Below are 13,775 nucleotides of genomic sequence, written 5' to 3' on the forward strand. Positions count from 1 at the left end.
GGGCCATAGTCCTGAGGCAGCAGGCGAGCAACCAGGCTTCTCCAGGACCCAGAGGCGAGGTTAGTTTTGCCGCAATGACCATTAATGCTATGCTTTATACCACTCAAAAGTTGCCAATATTCAATGAGCATTAGCTATTCACTTGTGTGAATTGTATTCACAAAGAAATGCCTCAAGTTTAAGTTGTGTTTTTTTTAAATTTGTGGTTGTGGACAGAATTTGTAAATGTACGTATAAAACAAAAAAAGAGTAATGGTCATGACATACGAGCTGGAGTGTACCACTGTGCAGGGTGGTATTAAATAGAACCTAAGGTCTCGATTTAATGAGCTTTCCAAATGATTTAATACAGTTAGAAAAAAGCCTTTACAATTATCACCTACAGAAGACACCATTAAAGTCTATGGGAATGTTTTTGAATAGTATTAAATCACTTGGAAAACTTACTAAATGAAGGCCCAAGTATTGTAAAATAATTTATATTAATGGAAAAGGAATATAAAAATAGAATAAAGTCTCAAAACAAAGAAAGGGGCATATGAATACCCTTAATGATTGCAAAGCAGCAGTGGTGGGTAACAGAAAAAACATGAGCATCTGGACTGGAGGTGTGGGTAAGTAAGCAAGGGCACCTGAATATACAATTGTTTTGCCTGACCTGGACATCCAATATAATGGATGGTTTATGAGCACCAGTGTTTTTTTTTCAACATGTCCATCTGTTAACTTGGGGCAATTAAGTTGTGGCCTGACCTCAGTCCTGGGAATGCTGTTTAAAACGCACATTGTCAAGGTTGAAAATGACTCTTTGCTCACATAATAATTGGGAACAGCTTAAAATGTCTTTCAGATAATATAAATATGTGATCGGTTAATATCGATACCGTGAAATATCTTGTGATTGGAATTAAGTCGGTTTGTTGTGCCGGAACCGACGTAGAGGTAGGCTTGTAAAAGAGGGCCCTCCCGAATGGATTGTATTAGAGGGTGAGGTGGGTGGGGAAACAGCGTGCGTTTACGGCAAGGTAGGGAGGGGGGAGTAGCGTTTATATAGGAACGCTAACTCCTCCCACAAATACAGGCCTTCGGCCTTAAACTTGTGGTCGGTTAATATTGATACCGTGAAATACCTTGTGATTGGAATTAAGTCGGTGTGGTGTGCCGGAACCGATGTAGAGGTAGGCCTGTAAAAGAGGGCAAAAGGAAATGCAAGGAAAACACACTTATTGCAATTTAATTAACCCATATCTCTTTTTCCGTTTTGGAATGTTCCTGTATAACATAGCTGATTTCCAGTGAACCTAATTTATTATGTGTACCGGCAGACTGCTACTGGATGCGGTATTTAAATCGAATGGATGTCCTAACTAGGAGACAGGGTCCCAACCTAATTTAATGCAATGAGTTTGAATGTAGAACCGCATTTAGATGTAGTTAGGGGATTATTTAGTAGAGCTAGTGTCTTACTTGACTGTTTGAATGTTGGCTTCACATGAGGTAGTGTGTGAACCTTCTTAAAACTTCCTTGAGGAGACGTGATTCACCAGTCTGATTAGCTATGATCGTGAAATTGTAGGACTCTGGAACCCTTGGAAGGCTAAGGCACAGAGGTTTAAGACAGAGTTTGTGTGGTACGGATGCTGTCTAGGGAGTCTTATACTGCACGGAATTCCCATCCATGTATGTATGTTATGGTGGAGTGATGAACCAATTATTAATATCTTGATATCCTAAGGTAAGCATTTATGAAGACGGTGTATGGTTTGAAAAGCATGTCGGAACGTGTTGTCGTATGTTTGATTGGTATGTAGTGATAGTGTTATATGAAGTTTTGAATGAAAGGTGGCAAAAATGTGACATAATAGACTACAGTTGAACGGTATGCTTGTGGATGTAGTGTTCCACTGAGTCTTGGAAGAATGCCACATCTCTGACGTATGTATTCTTAGTTAAAGCGAATAATGCTATAGGCGATAACTTGTCGAGTCTCAATAGTCAGGCGGCCGGATGAGAACGTTGAAATGCGGATTATGCTTGGGTGTTTGTCAGTTGGGTGAGGTATGACACCCTAATAGTTATGTAAAAGCTGCAACCCAGGATAGTGGTTCATCTGCACGAAAGATTGGGAGTTGGTCGGAACCATGCGGGATGAACACAGAAACCCAATTCTGAGCTTTAATGACTCCCCCCCCCCCCCACACCTGACCAGGTCTGCCTTGCCAGTGGATCTAATAACACTATTTCCATCAGGCAGACCTGATAGCGAGCATGTCAGTAACTGAATAAACTGCCCAACGGGATAGAGCGTATAGTGATGTACCAGAACCCTGCAATGATTGTAGGTCTTACAATTTCAAGTTCCCTGCTGAAGGGACTTGTTCCTCTTCATGACTGCACAAGATTTTTATTCTCAGGACACTTGCCTGCATGGTACCGTATTGGTATGAACCTATGGCATGGATACTGTTAGAGAATTAGGGGGATTAACTGAGAGAGTTAAGGCATAGGGTGCGACTGGATGAGGAGCAGGTTAATGATGCGATTTTTTATTAGAGTATTGCTGAAGTTTACAGTATATAATACGTGTCTTTGCCGAGAATGGAACACCTAGTGTGCCTACTGGGAGTTACCCCAGTCCAACGAGAACCCATGTGTAAACACCAAGTGCTGGGACGGATGTGACTCCTGCATAATGTCAAAGCTTACTTCCCTCTGTACTCGTTTTTGTTTTTTTGGGGTATAATATATGCAGGCAGATTGTTTTGACATGAGCCCCAAGGCATATGGCGTATACGTGAAGTCATTCGTAGTTGGTGGAACTGCATATGCCTGTGTTGAAATCAACACAAATTAGCGGGTGAGTACTCCGAAGGTGTGGGGGGATGAAAGGTGATGCGGGAAGCCAACCCTGCGCGTTGGTGGATGTAAGTGTGTGTAAGGACCCTACGGGAGGGGGGCCTGTCTGAGCCGGGCTGATGCTCTCTAAATTAGACAGTCTATTGTTGAAGGACTGAAGCATAGCCTGAATGGAGTTTAGGCCTCCTATAATGTCTGAGATCTCTCCTTGTGAACTGGTCCCCAACACAAAATTCTCAGTGTCCGGCTCAGTGGTTGTGCTAGGGAGGGATGGTTCTTGCCTGATGTTGCCTTCTTGGGACATACTGAAAAAGAATATCACAACAACAATGAGCTGATTAATAACAATACGGTTGAGAAATGTAGAACTGGCTAGCTAACTAGTGCCAAAGCGAAAAGCTCTCTACCCCGTGACAAGTGAGGCCCTGCTAGTTGCCAAGCGGCTGGTGAGAGGCTCTACCTATGATTTGGGCATGGGTCTCGAGCCACTAGCGTGGTGGCGGGGGCCTCTCGTTGACAGTAAAAGATCCAAAAACATGTGGCCGTGACAGGTGAGGCCCTGACTATAAACCCGATAGGTGGGTAAATGCGAGGCTCTAACTATGATTTGGCCCGAGGGTTGAGATTGGGGAGTTGGCCTCACTGGACCAGCTATGAAGTAGAACTAAGGCCTGCTCCTAACCCTATAAAGCCAGTTCTCTGACCCTAGACGGGGGCTTGATGAGGGGGTAATGTAGTGTATTGATGTAACGAGTCGTGATAGTGAAAGGAACCTTGAGGCCCCTGTAACGGACCGTTTCAGCAGACAAGGGGTTAAAATCATTTAGGCGATAATCCCCTTTTCAAAGACAGGCACAGCTACTGTAAAATCACCAAAACTCACGAATTGGATATAAGTGAATGCACCAAACTCCCGAACTGCATACAAGGGAATAAGGTAGCACTCCAAACTACCGAACTGGAATCTCACGAATAGCTGCTAGCAGACGAACAGGAAAAGCTCCCAAGCGGCTTACACTCCTGGCAATCAGTCCCTATCAGCATACAGTGAATCCCCCCAAGAACGAGACAAGGCTCCGTGTTGAGGGTCAAGCAGTGGTCTGTTTATTGAGGGCTACCTGCCCCTGTATTTATGCAGGTCTCCCACCTGGTGGACACTCCCCTAGGGGACCAGATGGAAGACTGTAACACAGACAGACATGTATCACATTACAGACTCACAGAAGTAAAACATCCCCACAATGCATCCTGGCTTCCTCCCTTCTGCCCTGGAGATAATTGGAGAAGTAATTCAATTATCTCCCAGGACAAAGGCAAGACTCCATTACACATGTGGGGACCCAAATACAGTAATATGCTTTAAAATACATAAAGTTACTTTTTATACATTAAACATAGACATGTAACATATCCCCAGATAGCTCAGGTCTGAGTGCACATTATTAGGTGAATGGCACTCAGACCACACGAATATAGTTTAATCGCCATGGAGCCAAAGTCTTTAATCACACGAATAGGCTCCATGGCATAGCTATCTGGGTTACCACAAATTCACATAAAAATACTGAATGAACGGCTGTTCGGCTACATCCTCACGAATAGGAACCAGGAGATGGACAGCTCAGCGGTGCCTGCACGTAATAGTGTCTGGGTTTGGTGCAGGAAAGCCGGGCAGAAAAGCGTTGGCCGTCCGGGGAGCTCCAGAACACCGCCATCGTGTGGCGGCTAAGTGTAACTGCGACCACCCAGTAACAATCAATTAAGCTGCGGTTAACCGCAGCTACTGGGTGGTCAATTGCCGGCACACGCTTGTTAAGCCGCGGTTAACCGCGGCTTCAGGGAGGTCGATTGGAGGCACACGCCAGCTTCTGGGTGGCCCATTAACAGCGCTGGCCGGCTTCCCACGGCTCTGGGGAGGCTGAAAAGGAGCTGATTGTTCGGTAGATAGAATCTACCGAACGGCTGTGCAGAAAGGGAAAAATAAATCTTTCTGCACAGTAAAATTAACCCTTTAGCTGCCGGTCCATAATCCAAAGGCAGCAGGCGGGCAACCAGGCTCCTCCAATGCAATGTGGCGAGATTGGTCTCGTCACAGCCCCTATGTTAGGAAAAAGAGAAAAAGGAAGGGAGAGAAAGTAAGAATACAGACGAGGAAAGGAGCTGTGGTGGAGGGAGAGGAGAGAGAACAATTACGTTTAGCACCGTGTAGTTCTTAGAGACATATCTAATAGTATTTTATACTTAAGTCCTGAGGGTGTTGAAGATTCCCCTGGTAGCTATTATATATCCCTGTAAAGAGATTTAGGAAGGCGTCATGCCGTGAAAGCATGATAGTATGTGGCGGAAAGTGGAAGGTGAAATGAGCAAGGTTTATTAGAAACAGGATGATTGCTTACGGATAGTGAGTTTGAATAAACATATGACGTATTATCGAGTAGAGCCGTGGCCTGTTGAGGCAAGGCGGGAATCAAGCCCCCGTACCCTAATACCCCATTATGTAATTTGCGCAAATTGTAGTGTTTGGAAAAAGGATTACGATCACCAGGGAAACATTCAAACAGCAGACATGTTCGTAATTAGTGATTATTCCACTTAAAAATAAATAAAAAAAGGAACAAGTGAAAATATGCCGTATTAGGTTCAAACTCTGCTTACATGTTCTCCTCAGTCCACTGTATGTATATGGTAGACATGCATGCATGTATAGATGAATTAAATGACCTATGGAATGGGGGCAATTAAATGATTGCTCTTGAACGTTCATGGTATTACCTCTGTACTAATAGTAAAGAGTTTGCACTGGTTAGTCACATAGACCTGATCGGCAGTTTGTAAATAGATCACAGACAGAATTAGCACAAACTGTCAGACCAGATGGAAATGCACATGGCCCGTTCGGGAGTTGCACATGAAAGCCATTAAGAATAACATGACATTTAAACACGAGACCTCGTTCGGCAGAATTAAATGAACCGGTTTAAACGACTTAACAGTAAGCCAGTGTATCGTATGAATTAAATGAACTGTTCATATGTACTGGGAAGAGAAAGAAAAAAAGAGAGAACAAATTTGTTGTCTGTGTGAACGAGGGTGCCGACTGGCGGGAAAGCCGCGAGGATGACGGGAGCGGATTAGCTCTGACAGGAAGCCGGAAGTTAGCTGACAAGGGGAGGCGAGCAGGCCTGGAGGTGAAGAGCGTGCGTTTACGACAAGGTAGGGAGGGGGGAGTAGCGTTTATATAGGAACGCTAACTCCTCCCACAAATACAGGCCTTCGGCCTTAAACATATAAAATGTTTTCCGATACTCCAAGTTCAAACTTGCCATACAGGTCTTATTGCATTGACTAGATAATGCATATACAAATATGCACTACAATGACTAAAACCTCTGAAGTTCCTGCAGATTTACATCTGCTGCAGGGATCTTTGACCACACCAGAATGTAAATAAAAAAATATTCATCCAAGTATTTCCTTTAAACCACTGCTGAGCATGGATTTATGGGATATGTAGTTCAGCACTGGCAGAGCTTTTATTCATGCACAGATAAAAACAAAATGATAACCTAAGCAGAGAAAAGCTGCAATTGACTTTTTTCGGTTTCTATAAATCCACATGTTTCTTTACATGAAAGAAGCTATAGAATCCTGTGCATCAGATTCTCATCTGTCCTCAACTGGCCCAAACCGAATATTACACTCTATATCAGACTATTCTATTTTTTATTTCATTGTATGTTTTTGAATAAGACAGATCTATATTAGTATCACTCAAATTATTTTTTACAAAAATTAACAAATCCAAAATGGCAACATATAGGACCCATCTAAATGGTCAACTCGATTTGAGCATGTTAAGATTATTTAAGGATTGTTTTGTTATACAATGAATGTTTAATCTAGATGTAAGAACTATATGTACCCTAGAGCCCAAATAAATGACAAATACTTTACAGGAGAACACCTTCACAGTGCTGGATCGAAGATAAGCTAAAAAGCTCCAGTGCTTCCTTTGTTAAACATACCTCAGTGAGAGGGCAGTGTTTTCGTGCGTACCACTCCTGACAGTATAGACACAACTGGATACCCTGGCCAATAAACAGGAAGGTCCAAAGCACCACGTTCCACAATGGGCATGTAAGAGTATCATTAATGAAGAAGTTGAAGACAACTGGGTGTGAAAGAAAAACCAAAAATAAAATAAATTATTACAAAAGAGATTTAAGAACCTGTTTGGGTTTTGACAGACGGCCATCAGCTGTGCAAAATGTAAAATATAAGGGCTTACTCCAAAAAGATTTCCACTATGACCATCTATAAAATACTTTGGAAAGCTCCAGATGTTACAGGTTTCATCTTGGTGGGATCTGGTAGTGAATGTGCAGAATAAGGTGGACAAATTATATAAAAAGACAATAACTTAAATACAAAGTAATTTGACTGACATTTTTGTTTGTTGATTGCTTAAAAGCAATGGCTCAGTATCAGGTTTTGGTTTTCAGGATAACCTTTTTAGATTTTACAATGAACAAAGGAACAAGTGTTACAATATCTTCCAAAATGTACAAATTGTCTCTCTATTTCTCTAGATATTTCAACATTATATAGGTCTTCTGGGCAACAGCACCGATTATGGGATTAACTTGATCACAGGGGCTTGCACTATGTTCTTCCCCATGTATTTGGAAGAGAGTTTTTATTTAAAGGATCATCATTTGGCTCATTCATTTTGAGTAAGAAGTGTTTACGTTGCCCAAATTGAAAAAAAAATCAATAGGAATCTAACAATATTTCTACATGAAGACAGAACCTGTAAGTCTTGAACGTGTGAAGCCATTACCTCCAAAGATGGCAAACAAGCAAAACATGACCGGGTAGAAATAACCAAGTGACAACGTTAAGGCATATTCGTGTACGATGGCCGACATGAAGAATACAGCCAGCATTGCTCCTGTGCGGAACCGACGATTACACAGCTGCAAAGGAGATGGTCTGCTTAATAAACAGTTACTGAGATATTCTAAAACTATCATTTTATTTTTTAACCTAAAAGATCCACTGGGTTTCTATATCCAAGACCCACAACAGTGTTACAGAAGGATTTGTACCCAACCCCAACCTGCATTTTGCTTTTGAATGCATTACATGTAAATGGTTATAGGATGCGCTAATAATGCTTTGCCTATGTGCTTATGAGATTGGATCTTGGTTGTGATTTTATACAAAAGCATTTGACTCTAGATCCAACTAAATGCAACAAAGGGGGCATACAGACTATCAACAGTCACACAATTGAATAGATTGAATTCACACTCTGACACAAGTCATTGAGTTTACTGTCAGTGTTGACATTAACATTAACCTCACCTAGACCTACAGCAATGTGTTTGTTTGTGGTCTGATATTAACTGGCTACAATGAAGAAAGAGCTATTACCAAACATGAAACAAAAAAAGTTTATATAGATGAAAAGTCCAGATTTGAAAAAGAAATACAAATTAGTACACTGTACATATAATGGACTAAATGTTGGCTTAAGGCTTAGCCTGAATTTTACTGTAGTAAGAACATAGCTCAGACGGAAAAAAGCAGAAACATCTCACACCACATCCATTGTCAAGATAAACCAATAAAGTAATATAACCATTTTTTATGAAGAGTCCAATTCTTCAACGGGATAAGGAATATTTTTTGCTGTATATTAACTTTTTTTTATCTTATAGGAAAATGAAATACAAAACACGTGTAAATTAGTTTGTACTGAAAAAGTTACATTTATTAAATTAAAGACACAGTAAATGCAGCATCCTACAATGAAAACCACAAAAAAATGGAAAAAAAAGTACTCCTACCACGGTGTGGTTTATAGGTTAATCTTGACACTGGACTAGGTGTGTGTTTGTCTGGCTCTAGTCCTCCTAAGCTATTTTCTTACTACATGAAACAAAAAATCATGAGAACAAAACATTGGTCAGGGGCCACCTGAAAATGCTTACCCATAAAATGTCTTGATAAACATAATAATACAACCAATCGTGGATAACGACATTCCATGTGCGGTAATAATTTGAAAATGATTTTGAATTCCACCAATCCTAGATAAGAGGAAGTAACATTTAGATTTGTATGTATTTGGAAGAAAATGAAATAAGTAATTGTCACATTACCTTGTAGAACATACGATCTGCAAAGCGCAACATCTCTGCAAAGGCATTTAACCAGCAGTGCAGTAAGGCAAAGAACGAAGTCAGTAGAAAAAAGGTGCCTGTGAGAGACAGTAAGAGGGACAATGTGACATGGGAAAAATGAGCTTCTATTATCAAAAACACATGATAAAAGAAACACTGGTTCACAGTGGCAGCTGGTGAAGTTTAAAGATAGTGAGGCGCTGCCCCCCTGACTTCTTGAGATCTACCCAGTTAACCCTATGTAATCATCCACTGACCCAATGACACTGCATCCTTATGTGAGATACAACAACAACGACTTGAAATAGGTTCAAATCCACCTACTGATGCGGTTACCCAGTGACAGTCCTAAAACTCAGGATTATAAGCAGGCCTGTCTGTAAGGAAATCCAAGGTATGATGCCCCATGCAAAGTATGTGGCTGACATCGATCCTGATAATAGCTATTGTCGGGTACCCCAGCCTCTCACAATGATGGGGAATATGTTAAAGAGGAAATGGTGCCTCAAAAAAAGGTAAAGGATAGATAGAATAGTGGAAGAATAACTCTACTGGCATAATAAAGGCTGTATAATGTAGATGTCTGGATTAAAAACCATGAGAGAATTCACAGAGGTGACCTGATCCACTTTTCAAACCCTCCAACGCTGGTTCAGAGAGGAAGAGTAGAAACAATTGCTGAAATACAATGGTCAAAAATTCTGTCTGTTGTCTGTGAGGATGGAATAATTATTGTAGCAGGCAAAACAACTTTAATTTATATTCGTGCTCCAACCTCTTTTTAATAAAATAATATTAAAGCCCTACTGTTATCCTTCTCATAAAGAAGCATGCGATTGAACCATTGCCCTGGCTCAGAGCATACGTGCTTGCACGGCAGTTGGGGTGTACAGCGGACGAAGGGGATTCAATAAAAATAGACCACTATTGAAGAAAGCAGGGATGAGGTGATGGCAGGGAGGATTTTAATAGAATGGAGATTCTGTTATTTTTGCACAGGGTTGGAATTGGGCACCTGGAACAGAGTTCCAAACTGCCTCAGTCACATGTGGCAGGGGTGCAACTATACCCTGGCACACAAGTCCACGTATCTCTGTATATTCAGCATTTCAAGCAGAAATGCTGCACATACATACTTCTACCGCCATGACCACTTCTAAAAGCAGAAGTGGACATATTGGTTAGATTAACTTTTGAAATATGCTGATGGGGAGATTTGAGGCGAGGTAGAGGGAGATAGAGAACCAATGAGTGAGGGAGGAAGAGAGAGGGTGGGTGGGAGAAAGGGAGAGAAGGTGGTAGGGAGAGTGCAACTGTGTTGCACTTTTAAAAAAAATAATCTTTATTTTTAGAATTTTAATTGTTACAGAAATGAAAAGGCAGGTTAAAGTAACAGAAACAGTAACAGGAAAATACACTCATAGTCCATCTGAATGAGCAAACTCTTGATCAGTACTCAAGTTGGTTAGCAGGGGCTCTTGATCGTAACAGGTCTTTTACATCTTTCCACTCCTGGTGACTGGGTGGGTACTGGGTCCATTAGCCAAGCCTCCTTCAGTGGGCGAGGCGCCTGACCCAGTCAGTCTTGTTTGTATGTGGACCTATGCAATCTGGGACTCATGTGTTGGTTAGTGTTGTGAATGCGTTATTCCTTATCCATGTGGTTTCATGGATTTAGAGGAGGAGGACAGTGCGTGGCGCAGTGGACCAAGTCCTCATGAGTAGCTGAGATTCTGAGGTGACGGTGGTCCTGGAGTATAGAACTAGGGTAATGAACAAGAACAAGGGAACAAAGGGAAGAGGAGACAGAAAGAGATAGGGTAGCCATAAAGAGAGACCGACCGTTGGCCCTAATTCCCTGGAACGGTTTTGGGTATAAGGACCATGTGCACGGTCGGTCAAAACTATGACTTCCAGGAAATTCCTGAACCCCTGAACCGATCTGGGTGAATTTTGGATATGTTGTTCACCCAAGTAGGGGCTATCAGGGGATGTAACTTGTATGGGGTTTTATAGTACTTTTTGGGGTTTCATAAAAAGATATGTTTTTTCTGTGCTTGGAGATAATTGGATTTTGTAAGTACAGTTCCTGATTCAATTATCTCCCAAGCACAGAGGAGGGATTCTATTGTTTGTATATGGGAGTGTCAGACATTGTTACACTGTTTTTAATTGGTCTGTGCATTCTGTAATCCTGTGCCCCATCAGGTCCAGGGGGTGTTCCTATGTATGAGGAGTGTGTATAAAAGCCAGTGTGAACCATTAAAGCTCAGAACATCTTACCCCTTCATGAGGTTTTTGCTCATGTTTAGGGGATTGGAGAACTACCTTCACACTCAGGGGATTGCTATATCACAATACTCCCCTGAGTATAATCACTAGCTCTTCTAAGAGCTGTTCCTGCTAGGCTCTCTGGACAAAGGAGAGGTCCACCCACTGGAAGCTAGAGCCTGGTCGTAGGTCCAGAGTGGGTGGAGGATGGCGAGACCCCAACCAAGCTGTGGCGGTTCGTGTGGTCTACGGTAGTTCTGGTGTTCCAGAGAAGTGCTTATGGTACTCGTCAGTGCTAGGAAGCAGAGATTGATGGAGGTACCCGGTCGGGGTGCCAGGCGGTCCGTCACAGTCAATATTTAAGATTTAGGTGGTTACCACGGAAGGGATATGTCTCCATGTCGCCAGATGTCCCATATCTTATGGAAGGATCTAGGGACTCACGAACCTGGGTGGTCAGTCTTTTTTATTTGGTGGGACATGGTGTTGTTAGGGGTGGCCCATGTTTCTGCAATTGCCCTGCACATAGCCAAGGCTATGCAGGCTGCTGGTTTATTTTCATTTCTCATGAATGGCTCTATTGGTTTCGGCAGTAGCATGCCCACCAGCAGTGGATGAAGGTACCAGTCTCTCCGCATTGTTTCCAACAGAGGTTGAAAGGTATTCATTTCATGGTGGCTAAGCAGTGAGGGGTTAAGTACCATCTGAACAGCATCTTATAAGCTTGTTCTAGATGGGTGACACAGATGGTAATGGATGGGATCGCGTCCCAGATTTCGGACCAGTGCATGGGGTCATTTAGTGGTCCTATGTCTTTTTCCCATGATTTAATGTATGGTGATGTGATTTGCGTGTGGCGCATTGCCAGTGTAATGTAAAGGTCAGAAATTTGGCCCTTTCTGGCTGGTGCTAGGAGGCTGTCTCTTTCGAAGGCCGTGGGGGTGGATGTTGCCACTAGTCGAACTGTCTGAGGGGAGGAGAAGTTGGAGGAATCTGAAGTGGTCAAAGGAAGTCAGGGTTTCCGGGTTTGGGAGGCCTGAAAATGTGATTAGTTCTCCATTTGGGTATAGATGTCCCAGTCTCGTGATATCTCGGTGTTCATAGTGAGCGTAGTGCTTTGGGGTGAGAACCGGAGGAAACATATTGTTTCTGAGTATATGGGTTAGGGGTGATATGCCTGAGGATAGGTCATATTTGTCTCGTAAGCGGTCCCAGAGGTCGATTGTGTATGGGATCGTTGAGGATGTGACGGTGGTGTATGGGTCTGTATTGCGTCTGAAGCCATCTGTAGAGTGATGAGTGGTCCCAGCCAAAGATAGAGTGTTCTAGATTCACCCAGTGTTTTTTCCCCCGGTGGTAGGTGCCAGTTTTGTAGTTGAGTAAGGTGGGTTGCTTGGCGGTTGTGTAAGAGGTTGGGGAGTCCCAAACCTCCTTTGCGTTTAGGGACGTATAGTGTAGTTCAGCGACCGTTCCAGATGAACGTATCTATGGCTGATTGTAGTTGGCAGAGATCTGTTTTGCTGGGGATGTGGAGGGTTTGCAAGAGGTAGAGGAATCTGGGTAGGAGGTTCATTTTGATTGATGTTACTCTTCCAATCCATGAGATGCTCATGGGTTTCCAGTGGTTCAAGTTCCAGTGGTTCAAGTATGAGTGGGTTGTAGTTTGCTGTGTATAGGGTGGTAGTATCTGTGGTGAGTTGCATACCCAAGTATGTAAGTGCCTTGGGCTTTATGTGTAAGGGAAAGGAGTTACTCAAGTTATTCAGACTTTCTTTGGGTATATTGAGGGGCATTAGGTCAGATTTCATGGCGTTAAGTTTATATCCCGATATCGTGGAGTAGGTTTGGATGAGGTGTAAAAGGCTGGTATCGAGGTTTCTGGCTCAGTTATTGTCAGCAGAATATTGTCTGTATATGCTGATTCTTTAAAGGTCTCTCCCCTGATTGTTATTCTTTTCAGTTCCTGTGATTCCCGCATCGCTTGCAAAAGGGGTTCTAGTGACAAGGCGAAGAGAAGAGGAGACAGTGGGCATCCTTGACGTGTCCCGTTGTGGACTGGGAAAGAGAATGTGGGATGTTAGGAAGCAGTAGGTAGCCTTGCGTGAACAGATATGTCGCGGTGAGGAAGTTCTGGAAGTCTGTTGGAAATCCCAAGTGGTCTAGGACCAAGCTTAAAGGGACACTCCAGGCACCCAGACCACTTCTGCCCATTGTAGTGGTCTGGGTGCCAACTCCCACTACTCTTAACCCTGCAAGTGTAATTATTGCAGTTTTTTTTATAAACTGCAATAATTACCTTGCAGGGTTAACTCCACCTCTAGTGGCTGTCTAGGGAACTTCCTGCTCTATAGCACAGATTATCTGTGCTAGAGCGTCGCTGGACGTCCTCACGCTGTGTGAGGACCTCCAGCTTCGCTCAAATACCCATAGGAAAGCATTGAAATTCATTTTCAATGCTTT

The 13,775-nt window shown here is 42.7% G+C and overlaps 1 protein-coding gene across 2 annotated transcripts in view; it reads right to left on the reverse strand.

The window, feature by feature from the left end:
- LOC134569995 (sterol O-acyltransferase 2-like) overlaps positions 1 to 13,775 on the reverse strand; it is a 94,339-nt gene that overhangs the window by 18,000 nt on the left and 62,564 nt on the right. For both annotated transcript variants that reach the window (XM_063428476.1, XM_063428475.1), the window contains exons 12-15: positions 9,024 to 9,121; positions 8,853 to 8,951; positions 7,697 to 7,832; positions 6,882 to 7,027 (exon numbers count right to left, since the gene is read on the reverse strand). In XM_063428476.1, the coding sequence (XP_063284546.1) occupies positions 6,882 to 7,027; positions 7,697 to 7,832; positions 8,853 to 8,951; positions 9,024 to 9,121 (479 nt within the window). The remainder of the gene's footprint in view (positions 1 to 6,881; positions 7,028 to 7,696; positions 7,833 to 8,852; positions 8,952 to 9,023; positions 9,122 to 13,775) is intronic.

Source organism: Pelobates fuscus, chromosome 1 (assembly GCF_036172605.1).
Source record: "Pelobates fuscus isolate aPelFus1 chromosome 1, aPelFus1.pri, whole genome shotgun sequence".
NCBI lineage: Eukaryota > Metazoa > Chordata > Amphibia > Anura > Pelobatidae > Pelobates > Pelobates fuscus.